Raw genomic sequence first — 24,750 nt, 5'->3', positions numbered from 1 at the left:
TGGTACTTGTGGCTTATATATCTTAAAATAACTTAAATCTAATATCTAAAATCAATATCTTTATAAAAACAAACAGTAGCCGTGAAAATGGCATACACATAACATTCATCCTTTCCTTTCATTTTAAACTGTCATGACATAATGTGTATGAATGAAATAAAAATGGGCAAATTAGAAATATAAATATATTTTAACAAACATATTATTTTCAAATTGAGAGAATCCTAATATTCTTGCAGCCATCACTCATATATATATATAGGCCTTTGTGCTGTCAATCAACAGGGTTAACTAAATACAAAGCAACCTATGTAGCCACATCAACTGTCAGGTGCACAGAGTCCATATGCAAAGAAGGTTCACACATTGTAGGTCCAAAACCCAGTTGGGATATCACTGTGTACCCTTGAGCGAGCTACTTTACCAGTGTAAATATTTAGCCAGCTGTATAAATGGGTGTTGTGTGAAACCTGCAAACTGAACTGGCGCTGCAGAGAAAGAGTTGATGCCAAACAGAAAAGGTTCCGCTGAGCTACTTGGTAGAGAAAAACACACAGCTGATGGATTTACCTGTTAAAATAAAAGCACGATAGCAAAAATGATATCAAGGCTTCACGTTCTTCTCATCCTGACAAAGAAAAATCCAAGGAAACAACTGTCACTGTAATCTGTGTTCATAGCTTAGCTGACATGTTGGCTCCCTCTCATGGTGTGTAATATAGCCCTGCTCTTTAAACACACACACACAGTCAACATGTTTGAGAAACAATACTCACCTTCATTACCCAATTACACTAATACACTCACCCTGCTTGTAATGAGTGTGTGGTCTGAATAATAGCCAGCCTTGTTGTGTATTCTCTTACCTCACACTGACAGACGCATACACACAACACACACACACTGTCTGTTTACGTCTGGGTGGATTTCCTCCCTGTGAATTACAAGTGGAGGCCATGTCTTAGTGTACACCAGTAAGGGAGTAGAGAATGTGTGTGGCTGAAACATGACACTTTAATGATCTGGAGAGCATCCAAAAACTGTACGCCCCCACACCTTTTTCTCCCCTTCTCTTGCGAAACTTTGGCTGCAATCAGCCCTGCAGAATAGACTTGTTTGTGCTTCAGAACAGTAGGGAATTGGCTGAAAAACATCATCAAGCTGACAGCCAGAGGGTGTCATCAGGGGGAGGTGGAGCCCACAGTGGGTGGACACACACGAGACATTCCTTGGAGACGGAGAGCAGTAAACAAACATGCTTTTGCCCAGGGGTTCCCAAAGTTATCCGTATTTCTGAAACAGTGGCTAACAATAGAGTGCAAAGAAAGAAACCCAAATATGAGATATTTCTAATGCTGATGTTATAGTACAGGAATGCAACGCTTCCCAAAAACATTCCCTAAAATAATACATTTTTGCATTGATTATACTTTTAAAGAGTGAAATGTCCCTTTTTTGTGTTTGTTGAGGAGCTCATGGAGGTCCCTCAAGGTACCCGGGCCCCTCTGTCGGCTATTTAGGTTGTGTTTACGCTGCAGGTACAAATGGCCTAAATACTGTATGTATTTTCCCCTGTACTGACACACACCTGTTTTTTAAGACAGTGTTAGCAGATCAAATGAAATAATATGACATGATAAATCCAGATTTATGTCATTTTCAAGAAATTACATTTAGGAATTTAGAAAATATAGCACCTTTACTAATAAGTTATTTTCACCCTGGACAGGTCGCCAGTCCATTGCAGGGCATTTGGACAGGTCACAGGTGTAAATAAAATTAATGATGGCTGAATTCCATTTAGATGCTTCAGTTTTAGGGTCCTGGCATTGTGTATGTTGGCTCACTAAGACACTCTAATAGAACAGAGCCGTCATTAATGCCATCAGTAACACCAATTCAAAACGTCTGCGTAAACCTGGGCCCAGACTCCTGACCACAACCCGACTGAGATGCTGTGGCATGACCTCAAGAGAGCGATTCACACCACACATCCCAAGAATATTCCGGTCTGATCTGCAACTACAGGAAACCTTTGGTTGAGGTTTTTGCTGTCAAAGGAGGGTCAACCAGTTATTAAATCCAAGAGTTGACATACTTTTCCCACCTGCACTGTGAACGTTTACACGGTGTATTCGATAAAAACATGAAAACATAATTTTTTGGTATTTGTTTAAGCAGACTGTGTTTGTCTATTGTTGTGACTTAGATGAAGATCAGATCACATTTTATGACCAATTTATGCAGAAATCCAGGTAATTCCAAAGGGTTCACATACTTTTTTCCTGCTACTTTACATAAGTATTGGATATGCAGGGCAACAAAAATCTCAAACTGTCACATTCAGCATCTCAAAGCATCCAGACAAAGTAGCTAAAACGGTAGACCAGGAAAATATGGCGCCAATGTTCAATCCACAGATGAGACCTTTAAAGTAAGGAATTTTTACAAAAACCTCTCATTACATTGTCCAATGCGTGGTGTCCCACAGGCGATGTAGTCAGCCATTTGTCATCTCTACAACTGCAGATGGCCACAAGATGTGTTTTAAAAGCTTTGGAAACAAGTAAGTTGGAACTAATATTGAGAGCTTTCTTTGTCAAACTGGTCAGGAAAGAACCTTCAAGCTTAACTGTAAAGTTAAAGGCTAAAAATAAAAGGCTGGATAACAGTTCCATTTCATAAGCTGGGCAGTTTATACAACAGAGCCGGTTTAAGCCACTCAAACTGAGTGATGACCATAGGAAGCCTCTTTTTGGTCACTGGTATTCTTGGATGTTAGGTCTCTTACTAGTCTTAAATGTGAAGGGGGAACTCGCTCAGATTGCTATGGGATATTGGTATGGGCCATGAACATTTGGATAATCTAAAACCATCCAAACAGTGCCTAGAATTGAGGGCCCAAGGCAGCCCAGTCTCTTATAGTGAATGACAAGATACTTAAAATAACACTAAAGGCCTATACAAAAACACAAGTCAGAAAGCCAAAAAGAAGTTTATTTCAATTCAGTCAATATTGTTAAAAAAAAAGCCATGACATAGCTTGGATATTTTCTTTGTACAACGCCACACTTATGTTGTAATGAAATCATCTCTGAAAAACCTTCCTTCAAAACATCTGCAGAGAAAAAGAAGTAAGGCAAAAAGGAGATGGTTGATCTAGAATTAAAATCCAAGCAGGTGTGTCTTCCTCAAAATTATGATGAAATGTATAAAATTTACACATTGAATTCTGAAAATTCAAAACAAATATTTACAATTCTTGTTTTTTTTTTTTTTATCAAATTCGCTTCATAACAAGTGTCTGAAAAACATGGCAAACGGGAGAAAACAGATTTTGCTTTACCCGTGCTAAAGCACTTTTGGAGCTACTGTATCATAACATACATTCACTACCTCAGATCAATCTACATACGGAAGAGAAAAGTGACCAACCACGTATTCACCTCATTGCTACTCTCTTCAATACATTTTTTCATAAATATCTTTAGTGTCGCCTTTCCTGGTGCCTGACTGCACATTAGCGTCCTTCATTCAGTCTACTATGGAGAAGGAAACAGTAAGTGTGTGTGGTTTCCCCCCCCTTTTAAAAAAAAACAAAAGCAAAAAACCACACTTAATTTGCTTACATATAGCCGGAGTCATCCTATCCAGTGAGACCAGAATATGGTGCCCCTTTTTGGTCTGCCATGTGTATTCCAAACTACCGCTACAGTTAGCACGACCAAAGTGAAGACTTCCTTCATGCTTCATAAAAGAAAGTCTGCTCAGTGTGTCAGTGTCTAAACATTTTATATGGCAATGTGATGATTAACAAAAAGGCTGGTCTAGACTTGTACACATCTGTAAGCTACATACGGTTGGATACTTCTTAGATCTCAGGTTAGAATTTTTCCTGAGTTGTTACTTCTGCAGCCGGTACAGGAAAGTCCCTTCAAATTCTACGGAGCTAAGCTACAAGACTTTTGCCTATTTGAGGCAATGACGAGATCAGAGCATGGATGCCAGGTAGCTTTACCTGCAGTTACAATTATTCTGATTTATTTGAAACAGCTTAACACTAAAAATAAAGCACTTGATATGTCAACCACTCAGGTTTGGATTAGCTTCAGCTTCTACTTAAACCTGTCAGACTTCAGCCAAAAACACTGACGCTTCAACACTGTTTACAACGCCTCTTAAGCCAAAAGACAAGCTTTCTCCTCAGTGCTCAGCAATCCTAGAAAAAGCGATTTCAGAATTAAACAGACAGCAGCATGTGAACTCTCCAATGCATGCAGAGAGAAGGTCAGCTTGAAGGTCACTTATCAGGGAGAGTGTTTGACGAGGCTCCCAACGTTGATAAGTGTTGATGCACATGTCTGGCTGCTACTTCGACACCTCACCGTTTCTTAACATTCGTCAGCAAATGAATAACAAAAGCAATTAATGATGAAAGGTGCAACAAGGTGGCCTTTGCTGAATCAACTAAAGGAGGTCTCCATAAAAATTGGAGAGAATGGAGAGGAACAAATGAACAAAAAAAGACAGAGCAGGATTCATGCATTGGGGTTCGCTCTAGATGAGGGGAGAAGGAAAAGAAGTCCAGAGTTTTTTGTTTTTTTCTTTCTCGTGAAGGAGCAAATAATTCCCTGTGCTGGGAAGGGGGTAGTGTCGGGGTGTGTGTGTGTGTGTTGGGGGGGGGGTATGAAGGGAGGAGGTCGGGGACAGAGGAGCTTATTTCACCAGCCTCTTGGCTACGTCGCCATAGGCTATCTCAATCTCTTTGTCACTGGGGCAGGTGTTGGTGAACTCTTCACGCGTGTAAGCGTTGTTCAGGTACTTCCAGATGGCAGTCATCTCTTTGGGAATGTCGAAGCCTCTGTACTTTTTGGCCACAACCTGGAGGAAGGAAAATTTTTTTAAAAAACTTTATTTACATAAACTAAATGATTCATTGAGAAAATAGTTATTTTGGGAATTAATTGACAATGGGAAAATCATAATGAGTTGCAGCCCTACACAGTTGCATCAACATCTTTGCAACAATATAAAACGTGATCACTCATGGGAAATATGGTAATTTTAGTTTAAAAAAATAAACATAAGCACCCACAATATGATTAGCCTGAGTGTGAGGATAGTTTTTATTTCAAAACAATGGCTTATTTAAAAAAAAAAAAAAAATAAGCCCTACATACCCATTGTGTACTCACAGGTGTTTTCACTCATTTTGCTTTTTTAAACTCCTTGGGAGTGTGTGTGCAAAGACTTTGTTTGACAGACATCTCCTTGACCCTCCTATTAGTTTTGTAACACCTGTTTGGGTGGGATAAGTTACCTGCACACCCACACACGGGTTTTTCCACTTTAGCTAATTTCCCCACTGCTCAGGTTGAAGTTGGGTAGAGCTATGCTGGGAGATATGTGAGGTCAACTATCTCAATGTGCCAATAGTTGAAGTTTGTTCCAAACAGACTGAGTGAAGGAGATTTCTGTCAAGTACAGTCTGAACGCTCCGACACAATCCTGAGAAGAAATCTAATTAGCTAAATTAGGGGGGGGGGGTTCTATGGGTGTTGTATTATAACAACATATCAGTGATGTTTAATATGCTTTTTTGCTCACCTTGACTATGTGCAACTTGGGCAGGAGGTTACAGTCAGCCAAAGTCATTTCATCCCCATCCAAAAAGCTGCGGTTGGAGACCTTGACATCCTCGATGCTGTTGTGGTCGATCTCATCAGGCAGTGGGGAGTGGAGATACTCATCCAGCTTCTGCAGTGTCTTCAGAAGTCCGCGCTCCAGACCTGCAAGGAAACACAAGAGGTTATTATAGAAACAGTAAAAGCTGTTTTTAAATTATACATTCAGTATGAACAAATAATCTACTTCTGACTGTGTGAATTTGTCATGGCTTTTCCTGAGGCCTCCTACTACACCTGCTATGTCCATATGCTGGTCAACCACATGGGGGCAGCATTTCATCAACAGACAAACCCTTGCCTACATGTACACATTATTAATACTGGAAACAGACATATCACAAACACCTGTACAAGCCAAGACTTTCAGAAGCTTATTACCCACCACCACACATTTCAATAGATAGTATTTGATTGCACAGGTGTTCTACTTGGCCATCACCCTATATCAATCCACTATAGATTATTAACAATTCATTCCATTGTTGGAAAATATGACATGAATGTTCACTTCAGAAGTTCAACAGTAGACTCGACCTGTTACTTTCGAGAGCACTTATCACTGAACCATGAGATTCGGCCTCAAACTCTGTTGACACAGCCTTGGGCTTTCACATCCAGCTCACCATGGTTCAATATTTTCTCAGGGTGGAGAACAGCCAACTAAAACGTGATACAAAATCTTTGGGGTTATTGTGAATACCATAAACATCTTTCTAGGGGAACAAATTCACATATTGTTCCACCCAGGATGTAACAGAATCTATGAGGCCACACCCTTTCATATTTTTCATATTATTCCAAAAGCCATATCTGTTGAGCTTGTGATACGGCCTTTGTCTTACAGCAGGGACAGAGGTGTGTAACTCAAGAAAAGGAAGGTTGTGAGGACTAGCTCATTCTCAGGATAGCTGCTCTGTGTTTTTTCCAGAAAGCGCCACCAGGTGAGACAGGTGGCACAAGGACAGGAGAAGGTAGCAGAACAAAAGCTCTGTGTTCCCGAGCGGTAATCCACCAATCAGGGCAGGGCTACCAGTGTCGCCTAGCAACCAGAGAACTCTCCCTACACAGTAGAAGGTCTCTGGATGGCCATTCTTAACCAATCGAGTGAGTGAGAGTGAGTGTGAGTGTGTGTGTTTGTGTGTACGCAGTACGCTTACCCTCGTTAGCATCTGGTTTTGAATTCTTAATGTATGCTGAAAACTTGGCGAAGATGTCCATACCAGCTGTGTTTGACTCTGGGTGTCTTGCACCAAGCTTGATGTACCTGCACACAAGTAAACACACACAGGTGTAAAGCTGATGATACACACAGCAACTTTTAGAGCAATCGTGCAGGGCAACGTTGCCGTCAATGGTAATGAGTAAAGATTACTACCGTAATCTCCTTCCCCCACCACTACTTGCCACTAGCAACATTGCCCAGCAACATTGCTCAAAAGGTTGCCCTGTGTATCATCAGCTTAATGTACATGATGTACGCACAACCCTTTATTTGCACTCTCCACTCATTGTAACCCCACTGTTACAGCTAATACAGGTATAAATCACTATGTATCAGCACTTTTGGTTATATGCTGTTATTAACTTTGTACCCGCAAACAAACCCCATAAAAAAAAGACAGAAGTTATCAATGCCAAACCCTGATTTGGCAATTTTCTGTGTTGTCCAAAAATATGATTTACTTAATACTATTTACTCCTGCTGAGTACTGTTAGCTACAGTGGCTGTAGTGTTTACATAAAAAATAAAGTATATATTTGTAATCATTTTTTTTTTCTTCAGTAGGAACAAATAAGCAGACAGGCTGGGGAAGTCAAAGTATTGAGAGACATACATTAGTCTTTTCACAGGATTTGTTGACAAAGAGAAAGCTATTGAATATTTCAATCCTTATCTTTTAAGTAAAACATTTGCCTCAGTTTAAATCCATACAAAAAGGCCTCCACGCTTCATTACGTGTCAAAACAGCATTTAGAAGTTTACAGTGTGCTCATGACAGCAGTGGAGAGCAGGGTGTTTAGGTGTGTCAAAGTGTTGCCACAGGGGTGAGAAAGCACTCACTTGGGTGGGCAAAGGACATCTTCAAGGAACTCCTCGATCTTGTTGACGTCGGTTTTGACCTCGCCGTTGAAGGTGATGAAGGGCGGGTGTGTGCCCGGGGCCAGGTTCTGCAGATCTGCAGGCTTCCTGGAAGAGACGTGGAGCAGCTTTAGTGGATTGAAACAAACAGAACCAAGCAGTGCAACCAATTACAAGGTTGTTTTTATGATGCATGTTTGTGGATCTAACAAGGAAAAGTAGCATTCATCCTCACATATAATGCCTGGTGCAGACTACATGTCTTAACGTCGGCAGGCCGCTGTGCTGTTCAGACTACACACATTGCTGTCTTGTAATTGGGAGTCTTGAAGTCGTTGTGGTGTTCACACTACGTGACTGTATGCAAGGATTGTAGTGAAAAAGTAGCTGCCTGCTCTGCCAGCTGCCTGCTCTCATTGGCTGGATGTGGAGTCGGCCGACAGCTCCAGATATTTAGCATGCTAGATATCTGTCTCGCATTGGCGAGCATCTTAAATGCATCGTTGAGTACGATTCAACGATCAAGTGCCGATTGGCACTAAAATGCCCCCGATCACCCCCTGACTGACGGCAAGTTTGAAGACTTGCAAAATCGGTCTTCAAATCGTGAGTAACTACTGTATATGAGATACAAGATTCAAAATTGGTCTGATGTTTCCTGGTTAAAACACACATTCATTTCATAGATTTCAAGCAAGGTCGAGCAATTACGGTGGCTGTGGTTCTTTAAAAGCAGACTGCATTTTTTTGTTTGTGTGTCCCTTTCTCTCTGCGGCCTTCAAACCAGCACATTTTGTACCAGATGTCTCTGGCAGGCAGATGACACTGACACATAAACAAAAATGAGTATGTGTTGAATGAGCAGTGCCAACACAACTGACTCGTGAAAATCCACAGAACCCAGGCGCTTAAATCATCACAGCATAAATACAACATAAAAACACAGCAACTGTAAGAGCCTAATAGATCTGACAGAGCGTGAATCATCTTTGATTTAATGTATCCAGCAACAACATCTAGACATACAGACTAAAACCATTAAACCATTAAAATGGTCGAGGCTTTTAGTATGACGAAATTCACAATGACCATCTGAGGGCACAAAAAAAATAAAAAAAACACAAAGGAGAAAAAAGGGAAATGACTTCAACTCTTCGGTATGCAAAGGGGATGTGGCACACTCACCCAATAATATAACTGAGGAGTGGATAACAAACCTTGAGAATCACAGGCTTTCATCACAGAAACAAATATTAACACGACAGCCTTGACTCAAGATAAGAGGTCACCTCAGGGAGGATAAAACACTAAAAGATAAAAGACTTATGGCAGTGACATGTATGTCCTTCTACAGGAGTTCATGCACAGTTCTTCCATTTAAATACTACAATAAATGAGCCATAAATGTGGCAAACGCGCCTGCTTTTACAACAGACTCGTCCTAATATAAATAAATAAGTTGTCACTCCATCTGAACAAAGGGGATGTTTGAGGAGTGAGGAGTACACAGACACTGCCAAGTAGGCGGACATCCTCCAATGCCCTTTACAGGATGTCAGCATACATGTTACACACCCTCTGCCAGGGAAAATGTATGCAAATATACCTGAACCTATGCACTCATTTTTGAAAGTTCAGGCTTGTTTCAAAACCAAATGACTAGTCAAACGGACATTGCTTTGCTCCTTTTAGCCGCTTATCAAGTACATCAGTACATTGTATTTTGTCAATAAGCAGTGGTCTCCATGTCCCAGAGGAGGCGACGCCCAGAGAGGAACCAGCTGCCATGTGGACGAACCACAATTTGGAAGAAAACGTCAGAAATCTTGAATTTTTGAGTCAGACACACATGACGAAGAAAGACCATATAAACCAGACGTCCATCTGACCGTGCCTGAAAATAATTTGGCACTTGCACTTCAGCAAGTGGAAAAACCATTTTAGGGAGCATTTAGATGAATCATACCCTCAGAAACATAGTGGGTTTGGTAAAGAGCTTCTGGTACTCGAATCCACATGTGAAAGCACATTCGCTTGCAGCTGGGAGGAAAAATAAAAGTGCGGTCAAAATTGCAGTGGATCCCCGTTTTCTGATCCAAGTGGTGAAAAATAACAAGTTGTCTACCAAAAATCTAGGCAGGAAGTAAGTGGAGTGAAGAACCTTAAATAGCCTTTCCAAAGTCTATGGACTATGTTTATTTTCCTCTGATTTTCTCCGGCCCTGGGAAAGGGGTCGTGGGAAAACCAAATAAGCAGTGGGGAAGCAGCGAGCATGTTACAGTACAGGCCTTTGTGGAAACGCCCAGAAAAGCTGTCTGAGGCTATCCAAGGAAGAAAGAGAGGACCTTTTTTTTTTTTTAAAACAGCCAATGAAAGGAGGACAAGTGGCAGAAGAGCAAAGAGGAGGGGGTAGTGGAGTGTGAGTAGGACTCACCTCTTGAGGTCCACTGTGGTGACGTTGAAGATGACTCCTTTAAGCCACAGGATCATGAAGAGCCTCTGGGAGAAGGGGCAGTTCCCAATGCTCTCTCCATCACTTCCCGCCTTAAACAAACAGACAGATAGCAAGTTAGAATAGGAGCAGATTAACTATCAGCGATATGTTGCTAAGTGGCACCTATTTCTATCTTATGGAGGCCATTAAGCACAGCGTAAATGTCCCTGACTGAATTATTGCAAGCATAAAACACAAGATAGCACATAAAGATCTTAAAAACATCTGTAACAGGTTTCTCCCACTGATAGCACAAAATGGGAAAAAAATAAAAATAAGGTCTTGATAGAGATCACATCTCTGTTGCAGAACCTTTTCGGCCCAGGGTGTTTTACTGCACCCACTCAAGGGAGAGGGCCCATTTCAGACAATGACTCTTTCATACGGATTACTGTCTGTCCCTCGAAAAAGACTTAAGTAGCAAGGGAAAGAGCGGAGAGCTGACCCACCTTGTCTTAAATGCTTCAGCACACTTCCCCTCCATTAATCCGCAGAACTACTGTCTAAGAGTAAGCGGAAACTTCTGGAGTGATTAAGACCGGGACGGTCTCTCGTTTCCTCTTTTGCTAGACTGCACAAACACAAGACTGAACAGTGGCAGCAGGGATGGGATCAATGGAAGCGGCGCGTGTCCCCCAAATTAATGACGAACATTAAGCACCGGGCAGAAAACAAGGCAGTGTTGAGATTTCAAACATTAAAACACAACATGAACGTTTCTTTTTAATTCCGACAGAACAGTCTGCTCGCTCTGTGGAGGAGGAGACAGTAACAATTGCAGTGATTTCGGTCTTCCTGTCACACATCCACACACCCCCACCAGTAAACAGAAAGGCTATGGGAGGGTACTGGAAACTGTCAGAGATATCTCCTGTCGTCCCAACAACCGTCCATGTCTTCGCTCTCCTCTCTTTCTCTAACTCTCTAAATCATCCTTCACTTTGCTCAGCTCAGAGCCATGTATGGAGTGAGAAGGGTGGAGCAGAGGAATATGGTTTGGATTGGATCAGAAGGCAGAATGAGCATTTCATTTCATTAACTGAGCTTTGCGCAGTATCTTAATGAAATCTGACTGGCGCATAGTAATGTCTGCATCATTTCTAGTTCAACCATGTAATGTCAAAATTGAGAGCCATTACTGTGAAACTGAAATCGGACAATTTGCTCATTTTCATTTCATGGTGCAGCACAAGACATAAATCGTAACCTTGGGGCAGAGCGACACTGTAGATACCAAGCCTGTTGAGGTATGCCACTCTCTCTCAGGCAAGGCAGGCCAAAAGAGAATGCCCCGTATTCATCTGTTGACGAGGACACGCACGGAGGGTCATTCAAGTATCTGCGCTCTGGAATGCACCTCTTCATTCATTCATTCTACTGTAGATGAGCGACCGTGAGATCGTTTCGTTTTTGTCTGCCTCTTGTGTTGTCAGTCAGGTCTGACCATCCGTCCCTGCGGAGGTGACATGCAAAGTGTGACTATATGTGCATTAATGCAAAAGTTGTACACAAAATCAAGTGGATTTTCACCCAAATACTGTTAAGCGAGTTGCCAACAGATTTGCAAAGACAAGATCCAAAATCAGTTTGACCTCAACCTTACAAGAATATTTCTTTAGTATCTTAGATCCAGGTTCCAAACGGCCTTCAATAGTGGACTTTGTTCTGGAGTGTTGTGCCAGTCCAGCAGCTCCTTGCTGGTGCAGACAGGCTGGCTGCTGTTGTCCTCTGTGTGACGCCCAGTGGGATGGCTTTGTTTGATCTGCCTGCTGGCTCCCATTGTACCGCGGTTGCTCGCTCTCCCCCCTTCTGAATTCAATATCTGAAAAGCTTGGATTAGATCACTGCCTTTGTTCAGCCTTTGTTAACCTTATATGATTAAATTCTAAAATAAAGCTTCAGCCATGAAGTGTTGGGGGTATCGTGGTCCACGGCCATCGCTAGACTAGACTGGCATTAGCGGATCCTTAGGTTATCAGAAAGACATCAATGGGATGATTACTCCATTTTCCCCGCGGTGCAACATCTATAGAGAACCATTCAGTTCTGTATCAAGGGTGACAATGCAGCACTGCAACTGTTTCCATGGCAATGGCCAGACACATGTGACATGGATGTTTACTGTACTTCAGCACAATGAGCTGCTTTTAAGCAGAAGTCTTCTAAGTGCTGTGTCTCAAGTGGCCAAGAAGAAGGTCACAGCAGCTGAGACAGACATTTCACACTTTTCTTTCCCTCTCAGTGTGTTCTGAGCCATGGCATTGCTCCCACCCTCTGCTGCTGCAGCAGAGCAGACTGCAGCACTCTGCTGCAGAGAGAGGCAGACAGCTAGAGAGACACATTACAGGAAATGGGGAGCATAGGTAGCACTAATGGGCATAAAGGAGAACAAGTGGGAATAGATGCTTTAGGTGGGAGGAACTTCAGAGGCTGTGTGCCGTAACTTGGCACGCTGCTTGTTTCTTCCTCCTGCTCCTCTTCCCCCCCTTTTTTTACCTCTGCCCTTATCTTGGGCCCCTTGGTAGAGTTAGAGGGGGTTGGGCATTTGGGGAGGAGGGAGAAACTATTCCAGAAATGTCCTGTTGCTCCGGCCGAAGAGGGTGCTTTGTTTAGTTTACTTGATGACGCTGGTTGAGCTGCATTTCCGCTGCCTGTGGTATAAAAACTGCTTCTGGAACCAAAGCAATAGTTGTGCTTCCAAGTAGCAGCTTAGAGACTGACCTTAGTGGAAAATTATAAATTAAAGTGTAGATTTATATAAAGTCTACGGTTCAAAACAAAAAACTATGAAAAGGTTTAGGACATCCCTCCAAACATTGCCCCCCTCCACCTTGCTAACACTTTCTAGAGTGCCACTATTATGTAGTGTGACAGAAGAGGGGTTCTGGACAACCTACCATAAAGCAACAACACAAAGTTCTTTTTGTAGAGTTTGAGTTTTAGGCCGGTGGGTGGGGGGCACCACAATAACACAGCAGCGAGGCAAGAAGGCCCTTATAAGGCAAGGTACATGAGTTGAAAGACATTTTCCGAGAAGTAAACCAGCAACTCGATTCCAAACCCAAGCAGCATTCACAAGAAGCCCAGTGTGTAGCCTGCCATTTTGCCTGCTGTGTCAAAAATGAATCACGTCTCACAGACGGTTACGCCATCTTTCACAGGGAATCAAACAGATTTCCCCTGATGCGAGGCGGCTATGATAACGTCCGGGCCACAGAAGCAGCAACAGCTGACTACTGCTAACAGACTCTCAAGCTTTATTTAGGCTCAATGGAAGGACCGTGAGTCAACAGATGCCTGTTTATTTATTGCCAAACACACACAGCTGCCCAGTGGAGGGCGTGAGTCATGCTCAAGTCAGATGTCATCAAGGAGTCTATGTCCAGGACAGCGTGGCCCCGCAGCAGTACAATGAGACCTCAGTCAGCAAGGGGGCCAGCGGTGTCACACACACTCACACGTTTGTTCGTCTATCCTTGTGGGGACTGACATAATGCGTTCCTTAGCCCCTTACCCTATCCTTAACTTAATTGTCACCTGAACCCTAAAACTAAGTCTCAACTCTCAAAAAGCAGACTCTTACCTGTGGGGACCTAAATGTTTGTCCCCAAAGTGACACAAGTCACCAAGGGTTAGTGTGCATTCAAGTTAGAGTCCCCACTAGGATCTAAAAACATGAAAACACACACACATACTCTGAGTTCATACCTCTTTGTCACTTCCCTAAGCTCATGAAGCCACTAATGTAATGACCACCTTCAAGACGTCTCAGGAGTAATGAGGATGATTGTAGGCCTTATCTAATTAGCTTGAACATAATATGGCCAAGTATGCACTTGAAGGTATGTGCACTTTTAACAGGTTGAAAAAAGGTTTCCTCTTTACAAGTCCAGTCCAATAACATTTTACGAGCAGGCACATAAAACGCAAGAGCTGTTCAGCCCCACCTCTGCCTCTTTTATTCTCCCACTTTCTCAAGTATTTACTGGCATTTGTACTAATCTGAAGTATTTATGTTTTCGAGCTCTCATTGTTTAAGAGGCAAGTTTTCCCTTTTCAAGACCGGTGATGTGAGATCACCGTTACAGTAGTCTGCATTCAATGGACCCTGGTGAGGCTGTGCATGGCCCTCCCCGTCTCAACTCACAGCCTAATTTTAGTAACTTGGAAGCCCATGCCTTCCCCTCCCCAACACGCTTCATATTCTAAATTGGGTGGGCTGCTCAGCGAGTTCAAGCCACACTTTGACCGAATAAGGAACCAACGAGGAGCCGCCTGCTCTGGCACACAACAGGAATGTCCGTTTGAAAGTGGGCAGCCATGGTAACATCATGGCTACGCCCCTCTCTCGTTTGCTGGACAAGTATGCAGTGATGAGTTGGACCCAAAGCTAGTCGTTTTAGAGAGGGTGACTCAGCCCAGGTGGCTGAGTAGTCATATGTACTACTCCAAAGCCTGGTCAGATGTAAGGGCCAGCTACATAAGTGCAGCCCTACACCTGCAATGATTTGATGCCTTGCTCAAGGGGTCAGCAGTGTAGATACTTGTCAAGACAGACGAACCCATGTCGCCACCATGAATTACAGATTGTCAGAGCAAAACACTGAAGGCCCTGAAAGGCTGAGTAAAGAGCACTCGATTAATGCATCCAAATAAAATAAATGTTAACTAGGGCTGGAACGATTTATCGATTAAAATCGATAAAATCAATTAATAAAATGCTTCGACACAAATTCTTTGCATCGATGCTTCGTTTAATCCATGTAACTATACAGCACAGTGTTTCGCACGGAAATTTATTACTGTCGCACATTGCGTTTATGCTGTGAACACGACAGGATTATAATGCAGCCGTTTGCAAAATGGAGGAAGAGAGAGAAAATGGCGAGGGACAAAGAAGAAAGTGTCCAAAGTATGTTATCATTTCATGCTAAGGAAAACAACAACTCTGGCTGTGTCACAGTCCGTCCACCGTAAAACGAAACTTATGTCGCCTTGGCAACAGCACGACGGCAGCTGAACAAAAAGGTGTTCTGCCAGCGGACCACAGACAAGGTAACAGCAACTTTAGCAATTAACTGAAATCTTGATTGATTGTTGAGTTGAAGGCTAGCCAAAGTAAGCCGCAGTCCTCAGCTGAAAATGTGAACAAGTGCGTTTGTTGTTCTCCTTTGTGGGCCGTGAGTTGTAACCTCACAGTCAGGAGTTAACTGCGTGTCGGGAGCTGCACCTTTTAACTCCCCTCCCTCTCTCTGTAGCTCAGACAATCCCTGCTACCTGCATGTGCTAATCCATCCTTCACCCATATTCTTTGTCTTTATAACTGTTATCTTTATAATAACAAACAACAACTGTTTCGTGTGCAGGATCACTCATTTCCCGTTTCAAATTTCACGTGTGTTTTCTTGACAAAACGTGGTTTGGAGACCAGCGTCGGGTGACACAGCTGCTGTCAGCTCCTGTAGAGTGTGTGTGTGTGTCTCTGTCACCGATCAGTCACGTAGTGTGAACACCACACGACTTCAAGACTGCCGTGATGACGGCAGGTTGTGTGAACTGCACGGCCATCGGCCGTCGCTTAAAGTTGTGTAGGTTGCACGAGCCTTTAGTATAACTTGTATAGCACTGGAGTGATGTGTGTGTAAAGCGGCTGTCTAGTAGTTGGTCTGATGTTTGCTGTATGACACAGTATGAATTTACGAAAGGACTAATAAATATCTATCACCTATAAACGTGCAGAGCTGATCCTGATACGGGAGGGGGGGGCAAAAGTACTTCTTAAACGACACATCGGTGAATCGTTGAAATAATCTATTGAAGCTTCGAATACTAAAATCATCATTAGCTGCAGCCCTAATGTTAACTATTCTGCTAATCAATCTAGAGCTGCAACGCTTAATCCATTTGTACTATTAAATTAAGTGCCAACTATGTCGGTAATTGATTAATCGGTTTGAGTAATTCTTAAGAAACAAATCTGAGTTTTCTGGGTTCTTTAGTACTCTAGGACAGTAAAATGAATCTCTTTGGGTTGTGGACGAAAAATAAATAAATAAATAAATGGACATTTAAAGGGCATCATCTTGACCTTTGGGAAATATGGATTGATATTTTTCACAATTCTGACATTTTATAGACCAAACTACTAATTGTCTCCAATCTACTTTCTTAATGTTCTCATTGGGCCTTGGAAATAAAATGGAATAATTAAACTGGCTTACGAAGGTAGCAAATCTAATATTTTGGGGACAAAGCACGATTTGATGACATCTTCGGAATTTTCATTTTATAGAGCAAGCTATTTAACGATTAATTTGGAAGGTAATCAGAATAACAGAATGAAAATAATAGTTAATTGCAGCCTTACTTGGGTATCATTTGACATGTTTTATATGAATGCCAATGCGACAGTTTCAGTAGTGATGCCAAAACAAAACTTGTTTCTTCTTGACATCTTACTTTAAGGAATACAACCTTTTATCTACACAAAAGAAGCCAAATATATATTGCCTAAACAAAATATGTCTAAAAGTCTTAAACTGGTAAAATGATTCGGCCACCACCAAAACAATATTGAGGTGGGGACCCGCGTCTCAACAACTAGGGCTGGACTGGGTGGGTAAAGCTGAGTCCCGGAGTCACATCCTCTGCGTAGCTCTGACTCAGGGTGACATCACTTAGTGGAAACCTCAACTTCCAGTCAGACACAGGCCTACTGTGCTGGAGCACATGGGGGCTGTTTAAGAAACCAATGTCTGTGGAAAGTTGGAGACCAAAGTCTAAAAGAGGCTTACTGCATAACCATGCTACGGGAATGATGTAAGCTAATTCAATATTGCTGTTTTTAACCTCAGTGTAGAAGAGATAAGACAAACGGGTTCCTAGAGGCATGGAAGGGGTGTTTGTTCTTCCATCATTAAGGATCTGTATTACTCATCAACAGACAGACAGTAATGCAGGAGATCAGCTCGAACCAACAATCACCCTCGGCCCTGACTGTTGTTTCAAGTGTCTAAGACAAACAAAGAGCTGCATACTGAAGTCAGCACCAGCTCCAACTCTCCACCCTCTTACACATTCATAGACTCCTGGCGGATGACTAGGGCAGACTCATGCTTTAAAGAGGTCATATTATGCTTTTTGGCTTTTCCCCCTTTTCTTTGTTTTTTTTTTTGCATGAAAAAAGGTTTGCAAAGTGAAAAAGCCCACAGTCCACCCCAAAAGGGAGTTACCATCTCCCACAGAAAACACTGCTCTGAACTGCCTGAAAACAGCTTGATTGTGGTCCAGCCTTTACTTCTGTAAACTGTCTACATCACTATGTAACACGCATCATAAGGCTTGCCTAGTCGCCACTCAGGCACGCCCTCAAAAATACCGGTGGAGAAACACACTGAGCTGCAGCACACACAGTGACAAGACGTCCAACCGCTGCCTCCCTCATCCCCACCAAACATTAGGCAGTCAACGGACATAAAGTTGTTACTGTGTAATGTAGAGACAGGGCACAGTTAAAATGTTAAGACTGAAAGATCAATTAGTTACAATTAATAACTTACCACTCTTGCTCCAGTCAAGGTAGCGAAACTGGTTCAGGAACATTACAACTGAACTAAAGCCATGGTTACTGGCTTGTCAGGACCGCCCTTCTCTGCTTCTGATTGGCTAATAGTGCTTAACTAGGTACTGTGCATGTGCAACTCCAAACAAAGATCTAATAGAAGTGAGATGCTTCACTTGATAGCTAAAAACAGAGCGTTCAACACACAAGGTAAAAAGAATTGCTGCAACAATGATACAGTATGACAAAAAAAAAAAAAAAAAAAAAAAAAAAAAAAAAAAGTGTTAAAATTAAAACATGCCTATTCTGGTACAACCCCTAAATAAAATTATGAACCTGAAAATGAGCGTAATGACCACTTTAACATACTTGCACACCCACATACACAAAACCCATACTTTTCTCATCCTCTCTGATCTTCCTTACATTTGCATGGGAAATAAAATGGAAAACTGGCCTCCGCTATCAAACTGTGTCTAAAACTTCAAAACATCAAATGTGTTTTTATAATGCTGAAATCATTAATTTTCAACTTTAATGAACCTCTGCAGCAATTCCTTCAGGACAAATGTCTAGACAGCTGTGAACCACCCTTTGGCACCAACACAATGCAAGCACGGCAGTAAAGGCCTGCAACATGGGCGCACAAACACTGGCCTCATCAGTAATTCTGAGCAGACAGTCAGTCTCACTCCATGGCCACTGGCCGGTTGCATCCACCCTGACCTGCAATTGAGTTGCTTTTCAGTACCAGTCCTGCCTGGCTTTTCATAAAATCATCGTCATAAAAATCAAACATGCAAAACACTTGAGGAACAGCTCACGCACAGTTAAGTTTGTATGAGTGTCGACAGTATATTTATGTATCATATTCCCACATGTAATATTATCAAGTGGCATATCAAACCGGTAGTGAAATATTTTACGTGGAATTTCTGCTACCATCAGGGTTTCAAAGACAAAGAAGACCTAAATGGATATTTGGGACACTTTGACACACTGCGCACCTTGATGCAGTTATGATTAGTTAAAAAAGATGTCCCGGTCATCCTACACTTCATGTTCAGGTACAACACTTTGGGTTAGGCTCTGCTATGAAGAACACAGCACATGAAACACAAGCAGACTGGATCATGTTGAGACTGACTGAGTTACACATGTAGCAAGCGGGGCAGATTCTCCTCATTTAAGTGGTCCCACACCTCTGACATCATCTTCTGAAGATGATGCATCAGTGAGGCAGAGGTGTAGTCAAAGGCTCGTTTTTCCTCCATATCCGGTAGGTTATGATTGCCGCAGTAACTTGTACAGCCCTACAAGTAAAACACACAAATCCATGAACTACCAAGACCCTCTTTTAGGATCAAATCTTCTCATATGTTGTTCTAGGGTGGCCTCACTTCCTGTTCTTAAGCTCATAGGAGAAATGCCTCATTAGCCATTGACTTCCTAGTTGGGCGGCACAAATGAGCTAAGCTCTTTCTCCTGCTAGCAGGTTGAACTAACATTATTTTATACATCATAAATTTATTCAGACACAACCAGGAATCACCCAATCTATAGTCTACTCTGACAAGAACATGAAACTTTTGGATATGTCGTCCCATAAAAACGCTAAGATTGATCGGAGAGCCCCACTTCAAATTGGTGTAATAACAACACTGCCAGATCGATTAGGCCAGTGTCCAGAGTCAGTCAACCAGACAGTAACAATGAAGAAGCAGTAACAGGCCAAGTGCTGCAAAAGCAAATTCACAGTGCAGAAACAACAGCTCACGGCACCAGCACAGCACTCTACAACAGTAACAAGCCATTAATTCATGTCCCCTAACTCGTGATGCTGACTGCAGCATTGCCATATGCTTGGGAAACAAACTGCTCTTTTTCTATTAAAAAAGCAGTATTCAATTGCCCAGACTACCACCTAAGGGGGACACGAATGGTTTATTATTAAAGATGAAAAGCCTGACATTCAGGCTGCTTAAAGTCTTTTTATCATTTTCCACCACCATCCACCCAAGGTCACCTTTGGGTCAACTCTGCACTGATAAAAACTAGCTCTTCCCGAGGCCTTTTGAATAAACAAAAAAGAACAGAGACATGTCTGTTGACAGCTGATTGTTTGTCAAATGAACCATAACATCTCTTCTCTTGCCCAGGGAAGAGAGCCTTACATCTGAGTAGGCACTGTATTGTTGAGCATTAACTCCTTCTACAGAGTGCTCCAACGGTGTGGAGCCTTCCATCCTCACGGTTCCCATGGGACTGTCCCGAAGGATGGACACAAACACAGGGTTGGGTATCGTTTTGTTTGTACTTGGGCAGTCATTGCTTCCTCCCTTGCATGAAATCTACGTATTGCAGGTTTTGCATTTTGCTGCGTCGTTATCTTTTTTAAGTGAAACTAAGTCAAACTTTTGAGCATATATTGCTCTTCTCCACTGTGGTCCAGAAATTTAAACACAGGTACTCTCATCCCGCATGCTTTGTTGACGCACAGCCCAACAAATTACGTTATGTTAGGTTTGTGTAGCAGGTCCTGGCAGATAAGTACAACTTTAATGGACTGCAAAATGCTCACTGCCGTTCAATCTGGAGCACAGCTGAAATATGCTAAATGTTAGGAACCGATAAGCAGAACTGAAATGCCCTTGTCTTAACATATCAACGGCTCTTGGAAATTTGACAGTGGTTCCAACTTGGAACCGGTTCTTGATACCTAACCCTACATAAACACAGACAAGCTCTTATGCCTTCCAGGCTTAAAAGTACTTCTCCGCCATGTTTACTGGCTCTGCTGTCACTGCTGGCAAGAGAATGGAAGTCTGGAGGCAGCATAAGGTTTTGCAACCAGCAGTGTGACCTTGGCAAACTTGCTGCCAAGAGACGCATACACAAGAAGAGATAAAGCCTGTCTGTTTCTCTTGACTCATCTATATTCTGTTCTCATACATACAGTCAGGTCATACGCGAGTGACTCCCTCGCATGCCTACATTAATTCAGAGCAGCTTTTTCCAAAAGCTGTGAAAAATTGGATGAAAATATAACCACACTTGTAATGATTCAATGCAAGAATTATGCACATTAACGAACAGTGAATCTCCATTCACCATCCGTGAGAAATCACACAAGACAACCACTTAAGTTTTCCTCGGCTTTCACCTTGAACCTCAGTTTAGAAAAGGAAAGATTTGAAATACTTTAACAATAATTATTACATTAGGGTGAAACGCTTATTTTTACTAGTGATAAAATGCCCGATATCGGCACTCACGAGGGCGATATACAGAGAAAATGTCTGGAGACACATCTGTAGGCAGCCTTGTCAATGTTTGGAGCAGTACATGTCCTCAGTCACCATCGTCTTTTCTAAATGTTACCACTAATGTTAACATTCCAAAATGACAGCAAATCTAATCTAACACCATTACTGGCTAGCTTTAAATATGTATTGTACTGTAGAAAATAACGCAGTTGAATAACGTCACTTCTGACAAAGGAAACTCCACTCAACCCTTAAACACCAGTCATGTTCTGAAATCTACAGCACAACCAAATGTTTTTCTATTTCATTAATAAGAAAAAAATCCATCCAAAAACATCATGTTACTGTCCGAGATATTACTGTCCGAGATAACAATGTATATATTGTACTCAGTATGGAGTAAAGGAATTATACATGACTTATCTTTGTTTCGATATCGGCATTATATAAAAATCGGCCTTGGCCGCCCTGCTCTCTAAATATCGGCATCGGCCATTCATTTTGACTGATATTGCAGTTGCGATACAATTTGCAATATTAGAATGAATTATAATTTATACATCATGATTATCATTTTTATTGAAAAACATACAAAACAAAATGATTATGGTGTGACTTTTTAAGGGGGATCTGTATCAAGCGCAAATGTTTGTGTAAGTCTGTAGAATATGATGCGTAGGCCAGGACATCATTTCCCAACTATCATAGCACATAAACACATCCGATTTAAGGTTTCATATTACCATTTTAGCCATGTGATGTGTGGAAGTGCCATGTGAAACACACATGGGTGAATGCTGGGAAATCACCCTCTACTGCACACCAGCACGGACTACCATTCATGCGTGCGAAAACAATATCTAATCTGCTTTGCTGTGATGAGATCAAGGGTCGACCCTCCCTCTGATGAAGTCGACATATCATGCTCATTTGCAACCGAGAGCAATATAAACTGACAAGCTTCCCGTCCACGCCCTCAGAGATGAGCACAATGTAAAGTGTTCCCATAGCAATGTGATGACTGTTGCTATAAACAGTGCAGGTAGAAAAGTACCAAGATCATCAAAATATCTCTAAACTGGGACAGTCAGCTCCCTTTAATAGGTAATAGGGGTGGCAATGGTGCAATGGATAAGACACATGCCTTTGGTGTGAGACCCAATGTGTTCCTGAGCAAGACACTTAACCCCTTGTTGCTCCAGAGGCCTCTGACATGTATAGCAATTGTAAGTCGCTTTGGATAAAAGCATCAGCTAAATGAATAAATGTAAATGTAAACAGTGTTGTCACAGCAGCAACTCCTCTTTGATATGTGGCACTGCTGTGTGTGGAGAGCACACAACACACACATCGTTATCAGCTGATGCCAGAGGCCTGGCTAGCAGTGTGCCTATGGCAACCTGCACGGCTGCTATTGTCTCCCATGACTGTGTTTAACGCTGCGCAATAACAAGGGGTGTCAATAATAGATGTGGACATGTCAGACGCTGATCCATAACACGAAGCCGTGCACAGGCAAAAGACAAACCTCACACACGGAGACACATCAGGAAAACACACAACAGGGAGAAAAGTCTGTACACAACAGTCCAAGGAGGGAGGGGCCGAGAGGGAAGAGTTGGCCACATGTGAAAACCTTCCAGGCCTGGGGATGATGTAACCTCTCCTGTAGGCTGTGAAAGGCAGTTAAGAGAAATGGTGCTGGTCAGCCAGTTTGTTTCCATTTGTTCTGCCTCTACACTGAGGGGCCTGCTGCTCAGCCTCATCCATGCCTCACGATAAAAGGTTTCTGTTTACAGAGTCAACAGGAACCACATAAGCAGGACCCAAGTTTGTTGTATTTCTACTGAATCTGGAAAACTGAAAGGCTGATACAAGTCTCCCTAATTCACAACTATTGCAACGAAAGAGCACAACCTTTACAATGTCCCAGCTCAAGACAGTGGGCAGGTACACACAATTACAAATGTATGATTTGATTACATTTAAATAAAAGCAGATAATTCGCTTTTTTCATTAGAGATTATCACATGTAATTACTCTCATATGTAGCATTTACAATTTTGTTTTTTGTTTTTTTCCCAGGGCAAACCACAATCTGCTGTTCTGGTCAGTGACACACCACTCACTGCACAATCACACCCCTCTCCCAGGCAATCCAGGACCCCGCAATACCCCCTCCCATTTCCCTAGGCCCCCTGTCCCAGCCCCACACTCCTCCTTTTCTTTCTGCTGCCATTTTCCCGCCCTGCAAAGCAGCAGGCTGAAGAAAGGAAAAAAACAGCCATTCACAACCCTCCACCTTCACCATCGTCACTGCTGAGGCAGAGAGAACTCGATGCAGCTTAAGAGAAAGGCTGAAAATAAAAAATAACAATCATCAGGAATCCATCCATCAAGCTTCCTGATTTATCACCATATCTAAAGATGATGAATTGTGCTTTGACATTTACTAACTAGTATCAAGAACACCACTGAAGATGCCTGCAACATACAGTTAATAATCGCCTAAATTACCTTTGATACTCTTGTTGTTTAAGTCAAGTAAACTTGGAAAACTGTCCATCACAACAGCACCACCAAACTGGTCTGTCTTTCAGAGATCTTTGGATGGAAAGACTGATGACACCTGAACACCAAACTTAACATTGAAATGGCTGGTCTGAGTCTATTCAAGTATCCATTCCTGGCTGGGCAGTTAAAATGTTTGTACTTCCAACACAACCCATCACTTTGACGTTTTACATCTTGTGAATCAACATTCAAGTATGAAAATGCAACTGCACTAAGTGAGCAAATGTTAACAGTGTTTGAATCAACTGGTACGGACCGTACGGACCACAACTACTGAGCTTTTGTTTTAGCACCCAGTTTTCAGCATGGCAGGCTCTTCTTCCCCCACAATGGGGGAAATCCGCCCTGCTGGTGACACTGCAGGATCCACATGGCCACAGAGGCAGAGAGGGTTATGGACCGAAAAGCCTACAAAAAAAATTTTTACTTAATGCGGCAAGAAATCTTCTTCTAATGTTTCTATCAAATGTAGAAACACCAACGTGTAACGTTTGCTTGCTCAGGTGGTCTTAGCTAAAATTTGGAGATAGAAGAGGGAGCTTTAACATACCCTATAGGCAGAGATGGAGCATCCATCATCACAGCGGACTGATTTGGGTTTTAGACAAATGTAAGTTGCTCAAAATGTAAAACTTCCCCCGTGCGACGTGTGCTGCGGTCTTACCTTCACAAACAGCTCGATAACGGGCTCGTTGTCCGGCTTTACTCCGTTCTGCGGTACCGACAGCGACATGATGGGCGCTACTTATTGAAGTTTCGCTAACAAAGATGAGTTTATTCTTGCTACCACGCCCGATATTGCTCGGTCCTTTTCTCCGCCGCTCTTCCCTTTTTCCCCGCACTGAAGCCCAGTAGGCGCTTTTTCTCCCCAAGGAGGACCCGGTGCTGGAAGCACAAAAGTCCTATTTAGCAAAGCAGACCAGGAGGTAGCGGAGTCTGCCAGATTCACACGGCTCAACGTCGCTGTTTAACTTCAACCTAGCGGAGCTGCACAACCATCGCTGAACAGTCAGACTCTTTACGCTGGCGGAGCGGTGATGAGGTCTAGTGGGAAGAAGCAACGGGAATATTTAAGGCCGTGATGTCAT

At 42.5% G+C, this 24,750-nt stretch overlaps 1 protein-coding gene across 1 annotated transcript; it reads right to left on the bottom strand.

Moving 5' to 3' along the window:
* Nucleotides 1-2,978: 2,978 nt before the first annotated feature.
* On the bottom strand, nucleotides 2,979-24,718 carry clic4 (chloride intracellular channel 4). The gene is made up of 6 exons (XM_038728511.1): nucleotides 24,327-24,718; nucleotides 10,202-10,311; nucleotides 7,750-7,875; nucleotides 6,845-6,951; nucleotides 5,608-5,789; nucleotides 2,979-4,881 (listed from the first exon to the last, which is right to left on the bottom strand). The coding sequence occupies exons 1-6, from the start codon at nucleotides 24,393-24,395 to the stop codon at nucleotides 4,717-4,719; spliced, it is 759 nt and encodes a 252-aa protein (XP_038584439.1). The 5' UTR covers nucleotides 24,396-24,718; the 3' UTR covers nucleotides 2,979-4,716.
* Between the last annotated feature and the right edge of the window lie 32 nt (nucleotides 24,719-24,750).

Source organism: Micropterus salmoides, unplaced genomic scaffold, assembly GCF_014851395.1.
Source record: "Micropterus salmoides isolate LMB-PRFRI ecotype aquatic unplaced genomic scaffold, ASM1485139v1 Ms_hic_scaffold_19, whole genome shotgun sequence".
Lineage (NCBI taxonomy): Eukaryota > Metazoa > Chordata > Actinopteri > Centrarchiformes > Centrarchidae > Micropterus > Micropterus salmoides.
The sequence above is the reverse complement of the archived record's forward strand: the minus strand, read 5'-3'. Positions and strand labels throughout refer to the sequence as shown.